This window comes from Solanum dulcamara, chromosome 7 (genome assembly GCF_947179165.1).
Source record: "Solanum dulcamara chromosome 7, daSolDulc1.2, whole genome shotgun sequence".
NCBI classification, from domain to species: Eukaryota; Viridiplantae; Streptophyta; class Magnoliopsida; order Solanales; family Solanaceae; genus Solanum; species Solanum dulcamara.
Window position 1 is genome coordinate 32,421,951 of NC_077243.1, and position 14,769 is coordinate 32,436,719.

A 14,769-nucleotide genomic window follows, 5' to 3' on the forward strand; every position below is an offset into this window, starting at 1 on the left:
ATCTTAAGAGCAAATACCACAGCTGCCAACTCAAGGTCATGAGTGGGGTAGTTCCTCTCATGAGTCTTAAGCTGCCTGGAGGCATAGGCAATGACCTTACCTTTCTGCATCAATACACATCCCAACCCAACTCTTGAAGCATCACAATAGATTACAAAACCATCCATTCCTTCGGGTAGGGATAGTACTGGAGCAGTAGTCAATCTAGCTTTCAACTCTTGAAAACTTTTCTCACAAGCATCAGACCATTGAAACTTAGCCTTCTTCTGAGTCAGCTTAGTCAATGGTGAGGATATGGATGAAAATCCCTCAACAAACCTCCTGTAGTAACCAGCCAAACCTAAGAAACTCCTTATGTCGGTTGGAGAGGTGGGTCGGGGCCAGTTCTTAACTGCCTCAATCTTTTGAGTATCAACTTGGATTCCATCCCCAGATATAATATGACCTAGGAATGCTACAGACTCAAGCCAAAACTCACACTTTGAAAACTTAGCATACAACTCCTTCTCCTTAAGAGTTTGAAGGACAATCCTAAGGTTATTAGCATGCTCACTCTTACTTCTAGAGTAGACCAAAATATCATCGATGAAGACAATTACAAACGTATCTAGGTATGGCTTGAATACTCGGTTCATGAGGTCCATAAAAGCTGCTGGAGCATTTGTCAATCCAAAGGACATAACAAGAAACTCAAAATGACCATAGCGGGTTCGAAAAGCCGTCTTCGGGATGTCACATTCTCTCACTTTCAACTGGTGATAGCCTGATCTGAGGTCTATCTTAGAGAAACATGTGGCACCCTGAAGTTGGTCAAATAAATCATCTATTCTGGGGAGAGGGTACTTGTTTTTAATGGTGACCTTGTTTAGTTGTCGGTAATCAATGCACATTCTAAGGGACCCATCTTTCTTTCGCACGAATAGGACAGGAGCGCCCCAGGGTGAGACACTTGGCCTAATAAACCCCTTATCTAGGAGGTCTTTCAGTTGTTCTTTCAACTCTTTCAACTCAGCAGGAGCCATCCTATAAGGAGGAATGGAGATAGGTTGTGTATCAGGAAGGATATCAATACCAAAGTTTATCTCTCTATCAGGAGGAATTCCGGGTAGATCCTCAGGAAAGACTTCAGGAAACTCATTCACAATGGGAACTGACTCAAGAGATGGAGTCTGATCATTAATATTTTTGACTCGAACTATATGATATATACATCCCTTAGAGATTAATTTTCTGGCCTTAAGGTAGGAAATAAATTTACCCCTAGGCACTACAGAATTCCCCTTCCACTCTAAGATAGGCTCATTTGGAAATTGAAACTTGACAATTCGGGTCCTACAATCAACCGAAGCATAACAAGAATAAAGCCAGTCCATACCAAGAATCACATCAAAATCAACCATGTCCAACTCAACTAAGTCAGCCATGGTATCCCTATGATAGATTGACACAGTACAATTTCTATAGACCCTCTCAGCTAAGATAGAATCACCAACAGGAGTAGACACACTGAAAGGCTCAAGAAGACACTCAGGAAGGATCTCAAATTTACTAGCCAAGTAAGGAGTCACAAAAGATAATGTAGCACCCGGATCAAGTAATGCATACACATCAAAAGAAAGGACTCGAAGCATACCAGTAACAACATCGGGTGCATTTACTTGGTCTTGGCGACTACCCATAGCATACAGACGGTTGGTTCCCCCACCTGCACTTGAAGCTGCACCTCTATGATTACCTCTATTCTGTGGAGCTGCAGAAGAAAACTGAGCTCTACTACTTCCATCTCCCTGCCTTTTTGAAGGACACTCATTCTGGAAGTGACCTATCTTTCCACATCCGTAGCAAGCATTGGTGCCCACACGACACTCTCCCAAATGGAGCCTCCCACATCTAGCACATGGTGGTTTTCCTCTAGAACCTTGAGCCATACTTAATTGGGACTGAGAACCTTGAGATCGAAAGTTTTGGTGACTTAGCGATCTCTGATCATACCTGGTATTAGGTGTAAAAGCATTTATTGGGGAAGGTGCATAATTGGAAGACCTTTTCTGAAAGAAAGACTTGTTACCCTTCCCTTGCTTCTGCTCATTCTCATGCCCAGCAGACTTAGCCTTCTTGCTTAGGTGTTCTTCTCGGTCCTTTTTCTTATCATCCTCAACCTGCTGAGCATACACCATCAATCTAGAAAAATCCATGTCAGAAATCATTAGCATTGCCTTACATTCTTTCTTTACATGTTTGCCTAGGCCAGAGACAAACTTCCTCATCTTAGACCTCATATGGGGAATCATTTCTGGGGCATATTTGGACAATTGAATAAACTTCAAACTATATTCTTTCACAGTCATACTCTCTTGCTTGAGGTTCACAAACTCCTCAATTTTTGCTTCACGTAGCTCTTGGGGAAAAAAGTTATCAAGAAATGATCTTTCAAACTCATCCCAAAGAGCAGGCTCTGCATCTTCACCTCTACTTTCTTCCCACTGGTTATACCAGACATTTGCGACATCCTTGAGTTGATAAGACACCAACTCAACACCCTCAATCTCTGTAGCATGCATCGCTTTTAGTATCTTCCACATCTCATCAATAAAATTTTGGGGGTCTTCATCAACGTTAGAACCCGTGAAGACCGGTGGATTCATTCTCAGAAAATCTCTGATCCTCGTGGAAGCAGACGGCTCTTGATAACTAGAGCTAGGAGTTGGTGAACTCTGGCTACTATTTCGAGCAGCCACCAACTGGGTGAGCATAGCAATCGCTCCTCGAAAATCATCCTCAGAAGTAGGAGTGGTCTGAACAGTAGGTACTTGGGGCACCTCAGTAGACCTTGCAGGTCGGCCCCTAGTTCTCCGTGGAGGCATCACTGACTGTGGAACCTCAGTGCTGGGAGCGTTCCTCTGACTAGCTGAACGTTTAGGAGGCATGTCTGAAACGTGTAAACGCACGAATTAGAAAGAAAGCTTTTATAGAGTTAAACTCTATCGCACGAACTCAGATTATGAAAGAAGTGAAATAATTCCTAATGTCCTATAGCTTCCTGATTATAAGTGTGGTGCACGACACACCTATAAACAAGACTCTACTAGACACGGCTTCATAGACACCCTAGGACTCTTGAACTCTGGGCTCTGATACCAAGTTTGTCACGCCCCGAGAGGGTACCCTAGGCGTGGCCGGCACTCAGAAACCATCTCTGGCTTCCGAGAGAACCACTTGGTCTCATTACTCATTTGTTCATTAGCGGAAGACTTAATAATACTAATGTGGGCTTGTCATAATCAAAGGAAAAATAGATAATTCTTAGAAGAAGTAGTTTCTAGGGAGAACTACTCCGATTACATCATCAAACTCTGTCTATGAAGCCTCTAATACTCTTAGATGGTGCCAATGACATGTCCATGGCTACCTCAAAAGAAACATCACACTCAACAATAATAAAAGGATAAGGAGTTCCTTCGAATACAAGAAGGACTCACCAAATAGCTGAAAAGAAATGATCTTCAACGATGCGCCTGTTGAGGATCTCTAACACCTGTATCTGCATCATAAAACGATGTAGGTCGAATGACGTCAGTACGTGGAATGTACGAGTATGTAAAATGGCAGGAAGGTAAGGACAGATATCAAGAAACTCCTCTCAAGAAAACTCAGCTCAGAACTCAACATCATCTCAACATGAATATGTAATGCAAGTTTAAAATATAATAATAAAAATAATAGTAATAAGCAATGCTTACTCAGTTGGGAGTTTCTCTAACCGACAACCATCACTTATGAGCTAGCGATGATACAACGAAGCGATGTCGTTGCCACATCCATCCAATACCTTGCCAGGGTAAAGGACATCACCATCTTGGATCCATTCATCAAAGTCCTCTTTTTGGGACTTAAGAGGCATAGCCTCCATCCTACGCTGGCTACGTAGTTCTGGGGTTTGAGTCAATTAAACTCTTACCCAACTCGGTGCTCAATACTACTCCCAAAATATGTGCTCATATTAAACTCATCATCTAGTCTCATTGGACTTTAATTTAAATCATCAAACTCATCTCATTTCATGTTCATCAATCATTATACTTCCAAAAACATCATTTACATCTCATCAAAACATCTTGATCAAAATATCATTTTCTCAAATTCATTCAAATTCAACTCTTTTACTCTTTCAAAACTCAATAAAATACATATATAGTATTAATTCATATAACTCTCTTTTTATCAATAAAAATAATAAAAAGCCAACATCTTTACTCAAAACATATGTAAAAATATTCATGAACATCAAATCAATTAGAATTCATGGGAAAGTAGCCATGAACAATAATTCCAATAATATGAGAGATAACAATAATAATAATATTAATGCATAAATATATCAAACTCAATAGAAGAAGAATTAATTCATCTAGAATTCAAGATTTGAATAAAACTCAACTATAACTCAATTATAATAAATTTAAATATTGGGCGCATGGACGAACTCAATCCAATGCTATGAAAGCCTTACATACCTTAAATCCGAAGGTTTACTCCGAATTGGAATACTCTTGGATCCCTAGCCTTTTCTTCTCGCCGGAGCGTTTTGTGTACTACCCGGAGTATAAGAATAACCGGAGTAGTATTTTTATACTACTAAAACTAAAACTATATTTGAGAAGAAGTATATAGAGAGAAGAAATGCTTAGGAAAGCTTGATGAATAAAATGAGGAAATAAGGTGGGTATTTATAGGTGGGAAAGAGGGACCTAACAATAAATAAAATAATTATAAAAAAAATCTGAAAATTTAATGGAATATATTGATGTCATGGATGATGTTAAATGGAGGACAATTTATGTCATGCATGATGTCAAATGCATCTAGATGTTTCCATGGTAGGTAAGATGAGTTCTTTTTAACAGAATACTCATTTTCGAAGCTACGTTTGAATAAGATAAATTCCTTATTAGGATTTGGTTTCTTCATAAGAATTGTAGATATGGAAGTCTAGTTTCATATCGTTCAAGAATCAACCAATTTGGAGCAACCTACAGTGAGATATGAATTTTCTTCTATCAACACTCAATTTCGTCACAGCACTATATCTTGCAAAGATTAATTTATTTGACCTACTTATACTCCGAATTTGAAGTTATGTTCTTCATGAAAGTTGTAGGTAAGGATGTTGTGATTACCCAGAAATTTGAATCACCTAATTTGGACCAACCTATGAAAAGTTATGCCCAAAATACAGAGGCTGTATTATTTTTGTCGAGAATTGAAATACCGACATACAACATTTTAGGGGTTGTTACAGGATGTGTGGGCATACCAGGAGCAATAGAATTAGAAACGAGGCTATTCGGGACAAGGTAGGAGTGGCCTCGGTGGAAGACAAGATGCGGGAAATGCGACTAAGATGGTTTAGGCATGTGAAGAGGAGGGACCCAGATGCCCTAGTGCGGAGGTGTAAGAGGTTGGCCGTGGATGGTTTCAGAAGAGGTAGGGGTAGGCCAAAGAAATATTGGGGAGAGGTGATTAGACAGGACATGACGCAGATGCAGCTGACCGAGGATATGACCTTAGATAGGAGGGTGTGGAGGACCCATATTAGGATAGAAGGCTAGTACATAGTCACAGTAGTCTACCGTATTAGTAGACGCTTTAGCAAACTATAATTTCTAGTCCTCTAATGTCTGCTATTATCTATTACTTCCCGTACTTTCCCTACTTTGATTACTCTATTTTATTTGTAGCGCTCCTGTTATTTGTCTTATCATTTCGCTTTGAACTTATTTTTTTTCTCTTCACTTCTTAGCCTTATCTAACATTTTTTTTATGCTTTTTTTGAGCCAAGGATCTCCCGGAAATAGCCGTCCTACCTTGGTAGGAGTAAGGTCTGTGTACAATTTACCCTCCCTAGACCCCACGTTGTGGGATTACACTGGGTTGTTGTTGTAGTTGTAGTATATGAGTTAAATAACTACATACACAAATCGTCTACTATATAAGCAATAGACTCATATATAAATACAATGATCAATTTAAATAAAGACTTTATTATAATAAAAAATAAAATAAAATGTCTTTACAAGGAATTAAAATACAATACTACCATCTAACCAAATATCCCAACAATCTCCCACTAAGACTTATAACCATGCATGCACAATTTTAACTCTCCCATTTCTTCTACATGCTTATCAAAAACCTTCTGAGGTAAGCCTTTTGTAAACGGATTCGTCAAGTTGTTCTTTGACTCAATCTTCAAAACTCTCACAACACCTCTTTGAGTTATATCACAAATCAAGTGATATTTTCTTTCAATGTGCTTACTCCTTTTATGGCTTCATGGTTCTTTTGAGTTAGCAACTGCACCACTATTATCACAATAAAGTGTGATTGGTGCTTCAATCAAAGTGACCACTCCATGTTCTTTCAGAAAGTTTTCGAGCCACTCTTTAGCCGCCTCAGAGGCAGCTACATATTCAACTTCCATGGTGGAATCAACAACAAATGATTACTTGATACTTCTCCAAATTATGGCTCTACCTTTCAGAGTAAATACATATTCTGAGGTAGATTTTCTTGAGTCTCTATTCGACTGAAAATCCGAATCTGTGTACCCAATAGTGTTATGCCCTATTTTTAACTGAGGTTAGATATAAAGCACAACATATGGACTCTGAAAAAGATTAATTATTGTATGGAGTCGCCACCTAATTTATTTAGGAAAATAAGGAAAACCTATTTGATGCATGACCTGTATGACTCACGTTTCAATCTGCGAAAAACCAGTTTAGATTCTAGGTAAGGGTTTACATTATTCCAAAGGAAAGGTGTTAGACATCCTTCGAAATCCACAAAATGTGGTACCCAGCTAGACATAATTCATCAAAAAGGGAGGAGATAAAATTATTATTTGCAAGTATAACAAACATATATATAAAAATATATACACTAAAATTGTATAAGAATATATGTATAAAAAAAGTATGTACTAAGTAAAGTATATTATCACCAATTATGTGTAGAAAAATATGAGAAAGGTATATGTATATAAAAAAGGTAGTTTTTATGCAATATTAAAAGAATAACACTTTATTCATATGAACAAAGAACTCTTTTATCATATGAAAAGAAAAATAATTTTGAATATCATTTGCAGTATCTCCGAATACATGTACAGACACTTGGTAAAATATTAATAATGAATAAATTATTATCAAAATAATTTTAAAATATGTGTGTATATATACTACAAAAAATAGAATTCTATTTTATAGTAAGCTCAGAGGCGTAACTGTAATAAGTGTTACATCCCTATTAGAACGTCATGAGGATCCGTAAAAAATCAATTCAATTGTTCAAAAGAGATTTTAAAAGAAAATAGTTTAATTTAAGGAGTCACCATAATTTTAGGATAATTAGAAACCATTCAATTATTTAAAAATGTCTACAAATTCAATGGATCCTAAGTAAGGGGTTCAAGTTATTTCAAAGGGAAGGTATCAGCATCCTTCGAAATCCACAACTGCAGGTCCCAACTAAACTCAGCTTTTAAATTGAGGAGATGAAAATATTGCGCAAATATGTAATGAAATATACATAAAGAATAAATTAAAACAATAATATAAGGAACGACATAATATTTGCCTAACGTCAATAATATACACAATAATAAATTAAACATATTATTCGAACTTAATTCGAATAGCTTTCTCAGGAAGCAATTCTGAGTACCTGTAAAAGACTTAATAAAAGTGTTAGTAAGGAATAAATATGATGATGATGATGATAATAATAATAATAATAATAATAATAATAACTAAAAATAAAATCCGTCTTATAAACATGGAAGGCCTTGGAAATCGACGGTAATTTCTTCATCGACCTATTAGGTATAATCTCTATTTAATATGATGAATTACAATAATAATTAAAAATAATAAAATTATTTCAATAAAATGGCGTGAAAGCCATGACAACCAATAATTGATGAAACAATCGACATAATAGAGACAACATATAAGATATTTGAAAAGTGAAACAATAATAGCATAATTAATAACATAATAAGAAATACACTAGATAAAAGATGTAAAATTCAAACCAACAACAATAATTCAACAAAAAAAAATAGTAACATAAACAAAATAACAAAAGAAAAGAAAAAAAACAACAACTAGTGAATATTTAAAATCATCAAGCACCAACACCCACAAAAATAAAGGTACAATATAACAAAAAAAAATAAGTGAGAAGATTTTATCAATTAACTTAAACACATGATAATATAAAAAAATAAAATAGTAATACTAAAGTTAATGACAAGTGAATCAGCCTAGCTTTAGTATATCCTAGATAGTCAAAAAGAATAAAAGCAATAATATCAACATCCATTAAATAAGAAATCATGTATTAAAAAAAATAAATTATTACTAATCATGAATTATAATCCTTTGATGAATAAATATAGTCAAAACAAATGAAGTTAAAATATTAGCAAAAGTAGTCAAACAAAGTTAAAAATAGATACAAGATAAGTATAAATAAATAAAGTATACACTAATCATCAATTATAATCCACCAACAAACAAAACTGATGAATAAATATAGCCAACACAAATGAAGTTAAACTATTAACAAAAGTAGTCAAACAAAAATAAAATAATAATTTTCACTCAAGAAACAATAGATATCACTAATAGAGAGATATAATGGAGACAACAACAATAAAATAAAAAAAATAATAGAAACAAATCACAATAATTATATCTATCATCAAACAAAGTAGATTAAAACTATCATATCTTTTAAAACAATCAATTAAAATAATCAAAAGCAAATATATATGACAATAGATGTGACTAATAAAAGATATGATGGAGACAACAACAATAAAGTAAAAAAAAAATAGAAACAAATCACAATAATTATATCTATCATCAAACAAAGTAGATTAAAACTATCATATCTTTTAAAACAATCAATTAAAATAATCAAAAGCAAATATATATGACAATAGATGTCACTAATAAAAGATATGATGGAGACAACAACAATAAAGTAAAAACAATAATAGAAACAAATCACAATAATTATATCTATCATCAAACAAAGTAGATTAAAACTATCATATCTTTTAAAACAATCAATTAAAATAATCAAAAGCAAATATATATGACAATAGATGTCACTAATAAAAGATATGATGAAGACAACAATAATAAGTAAAAAAAATAATAGAAACAAATCACAATAATTATATCTATCATAAAATAAAGTAGATCTATAAACAAAAAAAGTAAAAACAACAATAAAAAAACAAAAAACAAAGGAGAGATAGAGTTGTTACTTGTTAGTTTCTTACCGAATTTACCATCACGATAGCTAGTTGTTGTTTCCTGAAGATGGAGCTACTCCGGAGGTTATTGATTTGACACTATTGGACTTTGTTTTAGCTTGCCAAAAATAACGTAAAATATAAACTTAAACTAAAATTTCCGTCTTTTTTTTTATGGGGAGGCCTCGAAAATCGACAGAAAGATTTTTTCATTGTCCAATTACAATTTGAACTATATATAAATTTGAAGTAATATTTCATATTATCACTTAAGGCTATACAACAACAACAACAACAACAACAAACAACAACACTTAAGGCTATCAAACCAGTAAATCCGACCAAAAATGTACCTCATGTTGTACCTAAAATTTGAAACTCCAAACGGCAAAACTGGACTTTATGTCCTTCATGAAAGTTGTAGATATATGTCTTAATCTTGCAAAAAGAAAAGAATCATCACAAAATACATTTTGTACAAAAAGATATGATCAAAATACTAGCGGTTGTACATGCTGGAATTTTAAATAAAAATCTGGACAAAACTTGTCCTATGTTGCGTCCTATTTTTCGACACAATAACAGCAGATCTAGGCTCCAACATAAACATAAAAGTTGTAGGTACGTGTTTCATCTTTCCAAAACATATTTATTTACTAAAAACAAAGATCTATACAATGAGATACGCCAAAATTACTAACAGCTATGTAGTTTCAAAAATCGAATTCGATTTACTTACCAACAAGGGAGGGGTTGCTTTGTTCTAGCTGAAAGGACAAGCTTCATTGGAGACTTTTTGAGGGAGAAAAAGAGAAGAGAATGGAGAGAGTAGTTTGTTTATGAGGGAGAAAAAGAAAAGATAATAGAGAGAGTGGTGTTGAAAGAGAGAAAAAGAGAAGAGAATGGAGAGAATAGTTTGTTTATGAGGGAGAAAAAGAAAAGATAATGGAGAGAGTGGTGTTGAAAGAATTTTGTTTTAAAATTTTAATTTTATCTTGGATGAAATCTTCTATCTTAGACTCCCTAAACAAGTTGTTTGAACAATTAATCAACCAAAAATCAAAAGTTCTTTGACTTCTTGTATTGATAAAAAAAAAAAAGTTCTTTGGCTTCTTATGTTAACTAAAAGAAAAGTTAATTGGTTTTTTGTGTTAATAAAAAGTTATTTGGTTTCTTGTGTTGATTAAATTGTTGAACATGAGTGAGAAATCATTCTCAAAATAACTTAATGAGTCATTAAAATATATATATATATATATATATATATATATATATATATATATATATATATGTATATATATATATGTGTATCGATATGTAACACAAAAAATAAAAAAATGTAATCGATATTTTTTTAAGATATATTGTGTTGTAGAGAATAAATTACAGTGTTATGTTGTGTACGTTTAAAGATGATTGTAAAAATAATATGACTATTAAAATTTTCAAATGACAATTAATTCATAAGAATCTTATTATTTACGAAATTAAGAATGTTTATCCATAAATTATTAAAAGGGGAAAATAAAATAAAAAATCATAAAAATGCTAAAATAAGGATAATTATTAATAAAAAAAATAATTAAAACTAAAAAATATATATAAAAAAATTATATTTTGTGTTCTTTAACGATCAAGTAGTCTGAAGACGTTAATTTTGAGTACAGAGAGCCAAAATTGGATGTCAACAAATAGGTATAAGATTGCGAGGATGAAAAACAAGCATGCAATCCCTAGTTATTTTCAGGATATATGATTAATTGTCGTCCAATGTTCTTGTCCAAGATTAGACTAAAATCTGCTAACCATGTCTACAACAAAGAAGATATCCAGTCTAGTGCACAACATTGGATACATGAGACTAGTTACAACAGAAGCATAATGTATCGTCTTCATTCTCTCTATCTCATCTGTCGTTTTGGGCGAGTGATCCTTCGATAAAGTAATTTCATGTCTAAAAGGAAGAATTTTTTTTTGAATTTTGCATGCTAAACCTTACAAGAATAGTGTCAATATAAAGTGCTTGAGACAAGCCTAATATCCTTTGTTTGCGATCTCGCATAAGCTTGATCCCGAGGATCTGAGTTGCTTCTCCCAAGTCTTTCATATCAAAACGTGACGATAACCACTCCTTAACATAATTCAACATGCTCACATTATTTTCTATTAACAAGATGTCATCTACATACAAAATAAAAATGCTTCTCTGTCTTCCTCCCATTTTTTGTGGATGCATGATTCATTTTCAAATTGATCAAAACCAAAAGTCTTAATCGAATTTTCAAAACAAATGTTTCATGCTCTTCATGCATGTTTCAATCCATAAATGGATCTCATAAGTTTACAAAACAAGTGTTCATTTTCCATTTCCTTGAAACCTTCTGGTTGTGCCATATAGATACACTCATCAAGACTTCTGTTTAGAAAAATTGTCTTGACATTTATTTGTCAAATTTCATAATTGTAATGAGCAGCAATGGATAAGAGAATCCTAATGGATTTAAGCATGGCCACCGACGAAAAAGTTCCCTCATGAGTAAATCTTTTCGCAACAAGTCTAGGCTTAAAAGTTTTCACTTTTCCATTTACACCTCTCTTTTTTTGTAGATTCATTTACAACCAATAGGTTTAACACCCACAGGTGGTTCTACAAGATCCTAGACTTGATTTGAGTATATAGACTCCATTACAAATTTCATAGTAACAATTCACATTTCAGCATCTTTATCAGGTAGTGCTTCGGCCTAATTTAATGGTTTTGTACTAGTCTCTTCAGATATTCTATCATACGATTCTCCCAAAGCATAAATCATTCAGATTTTCTAATAACTCTCCCACTATGAAGACTAACTATTACAAAATTTGCTACATCCTTAACTAAATTCTGAATATCCTGAACTTCTTCTTGCACAACTATAGATTGCTGGACATTACTCCTATTTTTTTTGATAGTGATATATCTTGATTTTGCTCTTGAGCAACCTCTTGAATAATGACATTTCTCCTACTTCGTAGACGCAATGGTATGTTAAAAATCATTTTAGGAACATGTTCAAGTGTTTCATTAGTAGTTATTCTTTTTCTTAGTTCCTGTAACACAAGTTTACTTTTAGGAACATGGTTAATTAAATAATCTTGTTCTAGAAACTTGGCGTTTGTTGAAACAATTATCTTTTGTTCCTCAGGACAATAAAATAAATCACCTTTCGTGCCATTTGGGTATCCAATAAAAATACACACTTCTGTTCTAGATTCCAACATATAAATTTCCCCTTTTAGCTCATGTGTTGGACAACCCCAAACTCGAATATACCATAGACTAGGCTTGCACCCATTCCTCAATTTGGATGGGGTTAAAGGAATAGATTTTGAGGGAACCAAATTCAAAATATAATTTGCAGTTTCTAAAGCATACCCCCCAAACCTAGAAGAGAAATCTGAATAACTCAACATTAATCTACCATTTTTGAAAGAGTTTTATTTCTTCACTCTGCCACACCATTTTGTTGTGGTATTCCTAGGGCAGAATATTGAGATGTATTTTCTCATTTTGATAAGTACTTAATGAATTACACAGAAAGGTATTCACCACCATGATCATATCATAATATTTGAATATATTTATCATGTCGCTTTTTCGTCTCTATCTTAAATTCTTTGAATTTTTCAAAGTATTCAGAATTACGATGCAACAAATAAATATAATCATATTTTGAGTAATCATTTGTGAAAATCACAAAATACTAGAAACCACCTCTTGCTTGTATATTCATAGGACCACACAATGAATTAATTCTAACTTTTTTACCAGCTCTATTTTTTGGAAGAAAAAGGTCTCTTTGTCATTTTACCTTCTAAACAATATTCACAGGTTAGTAGTGCCTTCACTTTCAACAAATTCAAAGGTCCATCAGAAATCAATCTTTAAATTCTATTTAAATTTATCACATAGACGTAAATGCCATAAGTAAGTTTCACTCAATCTAGAAATACGTTTTCTTTTATGAAAAATATCAATATTATTTAATACGATTTGTTGTAGCATATTATTGAAAACTTCAAACACAAACATATTATGTATATTGGAAGCACTATGGATGAATTAGTTATGATACTTAATAATAACACAATTATTGGCAGAGTAAATATTAAAACCAACATTTATTATATTTGAGACCGAAATCAAATTTTTTCTTATTGAAGGTACATATAAGGCATCCTTTAAAACAAGAATCCTTGTACTACTGAATGAAATAAAAATGTTTCCTATAGCTAGGGCTGGTGCTGATTACCCATTGACTTGAAAAATGCATATTTCATTCTCACTTAGCTGCCGCATTTTTTAAAACCCTTGCAAAGAAGTATAGACATGTTTAGTGGCTCCCGAATCTACAACTCATAATTAGGTAGAAACGGCCACTAAAAAGGTTTCAATGACATGTAAATAAGAATTATCTTTGTTCTTCATTTTGACTTGATAGTCAGGGCATTGCCTCTTGTGGTGACCAAACCGCTTACAGTGGAAGCACTCACCTTTAGGCTTTGTCACACCACCCCTAGCACCTCCAGGTGCCACAACCTAGCAGATCTTCTTCTTTTTCTTTTGGGCTTTTACTGGCTTAGAAGAGGAAGCGATAGGTTTGTCCACCATGAATGCCACAGAAAGAGCTTGTTGTTTGATAATAGATTCTTCCACTGTCAGTTCATTCAATAATTTCTGAAGAGATAAAGCCATTTTGTTCATGTTATAATTTAAGGGAAACTACTGAAAACTGTTCAGCAGAGTCTACGGGACTATTTCCACCTGATATTCATTATCAATGGTAGCACCATGTATCTCCAGCTCATTCAAATAACTCATCATCTTCAATACATGTTCCCTGATAGAAGATTCTTCATCCATTTTGGTGATCAAAAGGGCTTTCATGGGAGTCTTCTTTGCAGCATGATTCTTCTCTTTGAATATATCTTTGAGAGATTCGAGCATTTGGAAAGCAATTTTCATGGTTTGATGCTGATACTGCAAGACATTCGCCGTGGAGGCAAGATTGTAGCATCTTGCCATCTCATCAACCTTGACCCATTTGTAATAGGCTTGGATATCTTCATTATTAGCATCTGCTGGTTTAATGGGACATTTCTCAACCAACACATACTTATAGCCCTCAGAAGTAAGAATAATGTCTAAGTTTCATTTCTAGCCACATAATTAAGACCTTCTAGATTATTTTGGTTCAAAATAGAGGATAGAGGATTGAAGTGATACATAGCTAATTTGAGAGATATTTGAAATACAATCATGTTAATAAACAGTTAGATTCGTTAGGAAAACTTAATTATTCTAGCAAATATATGATAATCTAAGGATATATTACCACTTAAACAAAAACAAGGCCAACTCAGTTAGATAATAATCTATTTAGTTGAGTAGGGTGTATGTT

General features: G+C 33.5%; 1 protein-coding gene across 1 annotated transcript; it reads right to left on the bottom strand.

The window, feature by feature from the left end:
• Window positions 1-13,907: 13,907 nt before the first annotated feature.
• Window positions 13,908-14,393, bottom strand: LOC129894680 (uncharacterized). Its single transcript, XM_055970345.1, has 2 exons — window positions 14,133-14,393; window positions 13,908-14,045 (listed from the first exon to the last, which is right to left on the bottom strand). Exons 1-2 carry the CDS (start codon window positions 14,391-14,393, stop codon window positions 13,908-13,910), a joined length of 399 nt encoding a protein of 132 aa, XP_055826320.1.
• Between the last annotated feature and the right edge of the window lie 376 nt (window positions 14,394-14,769).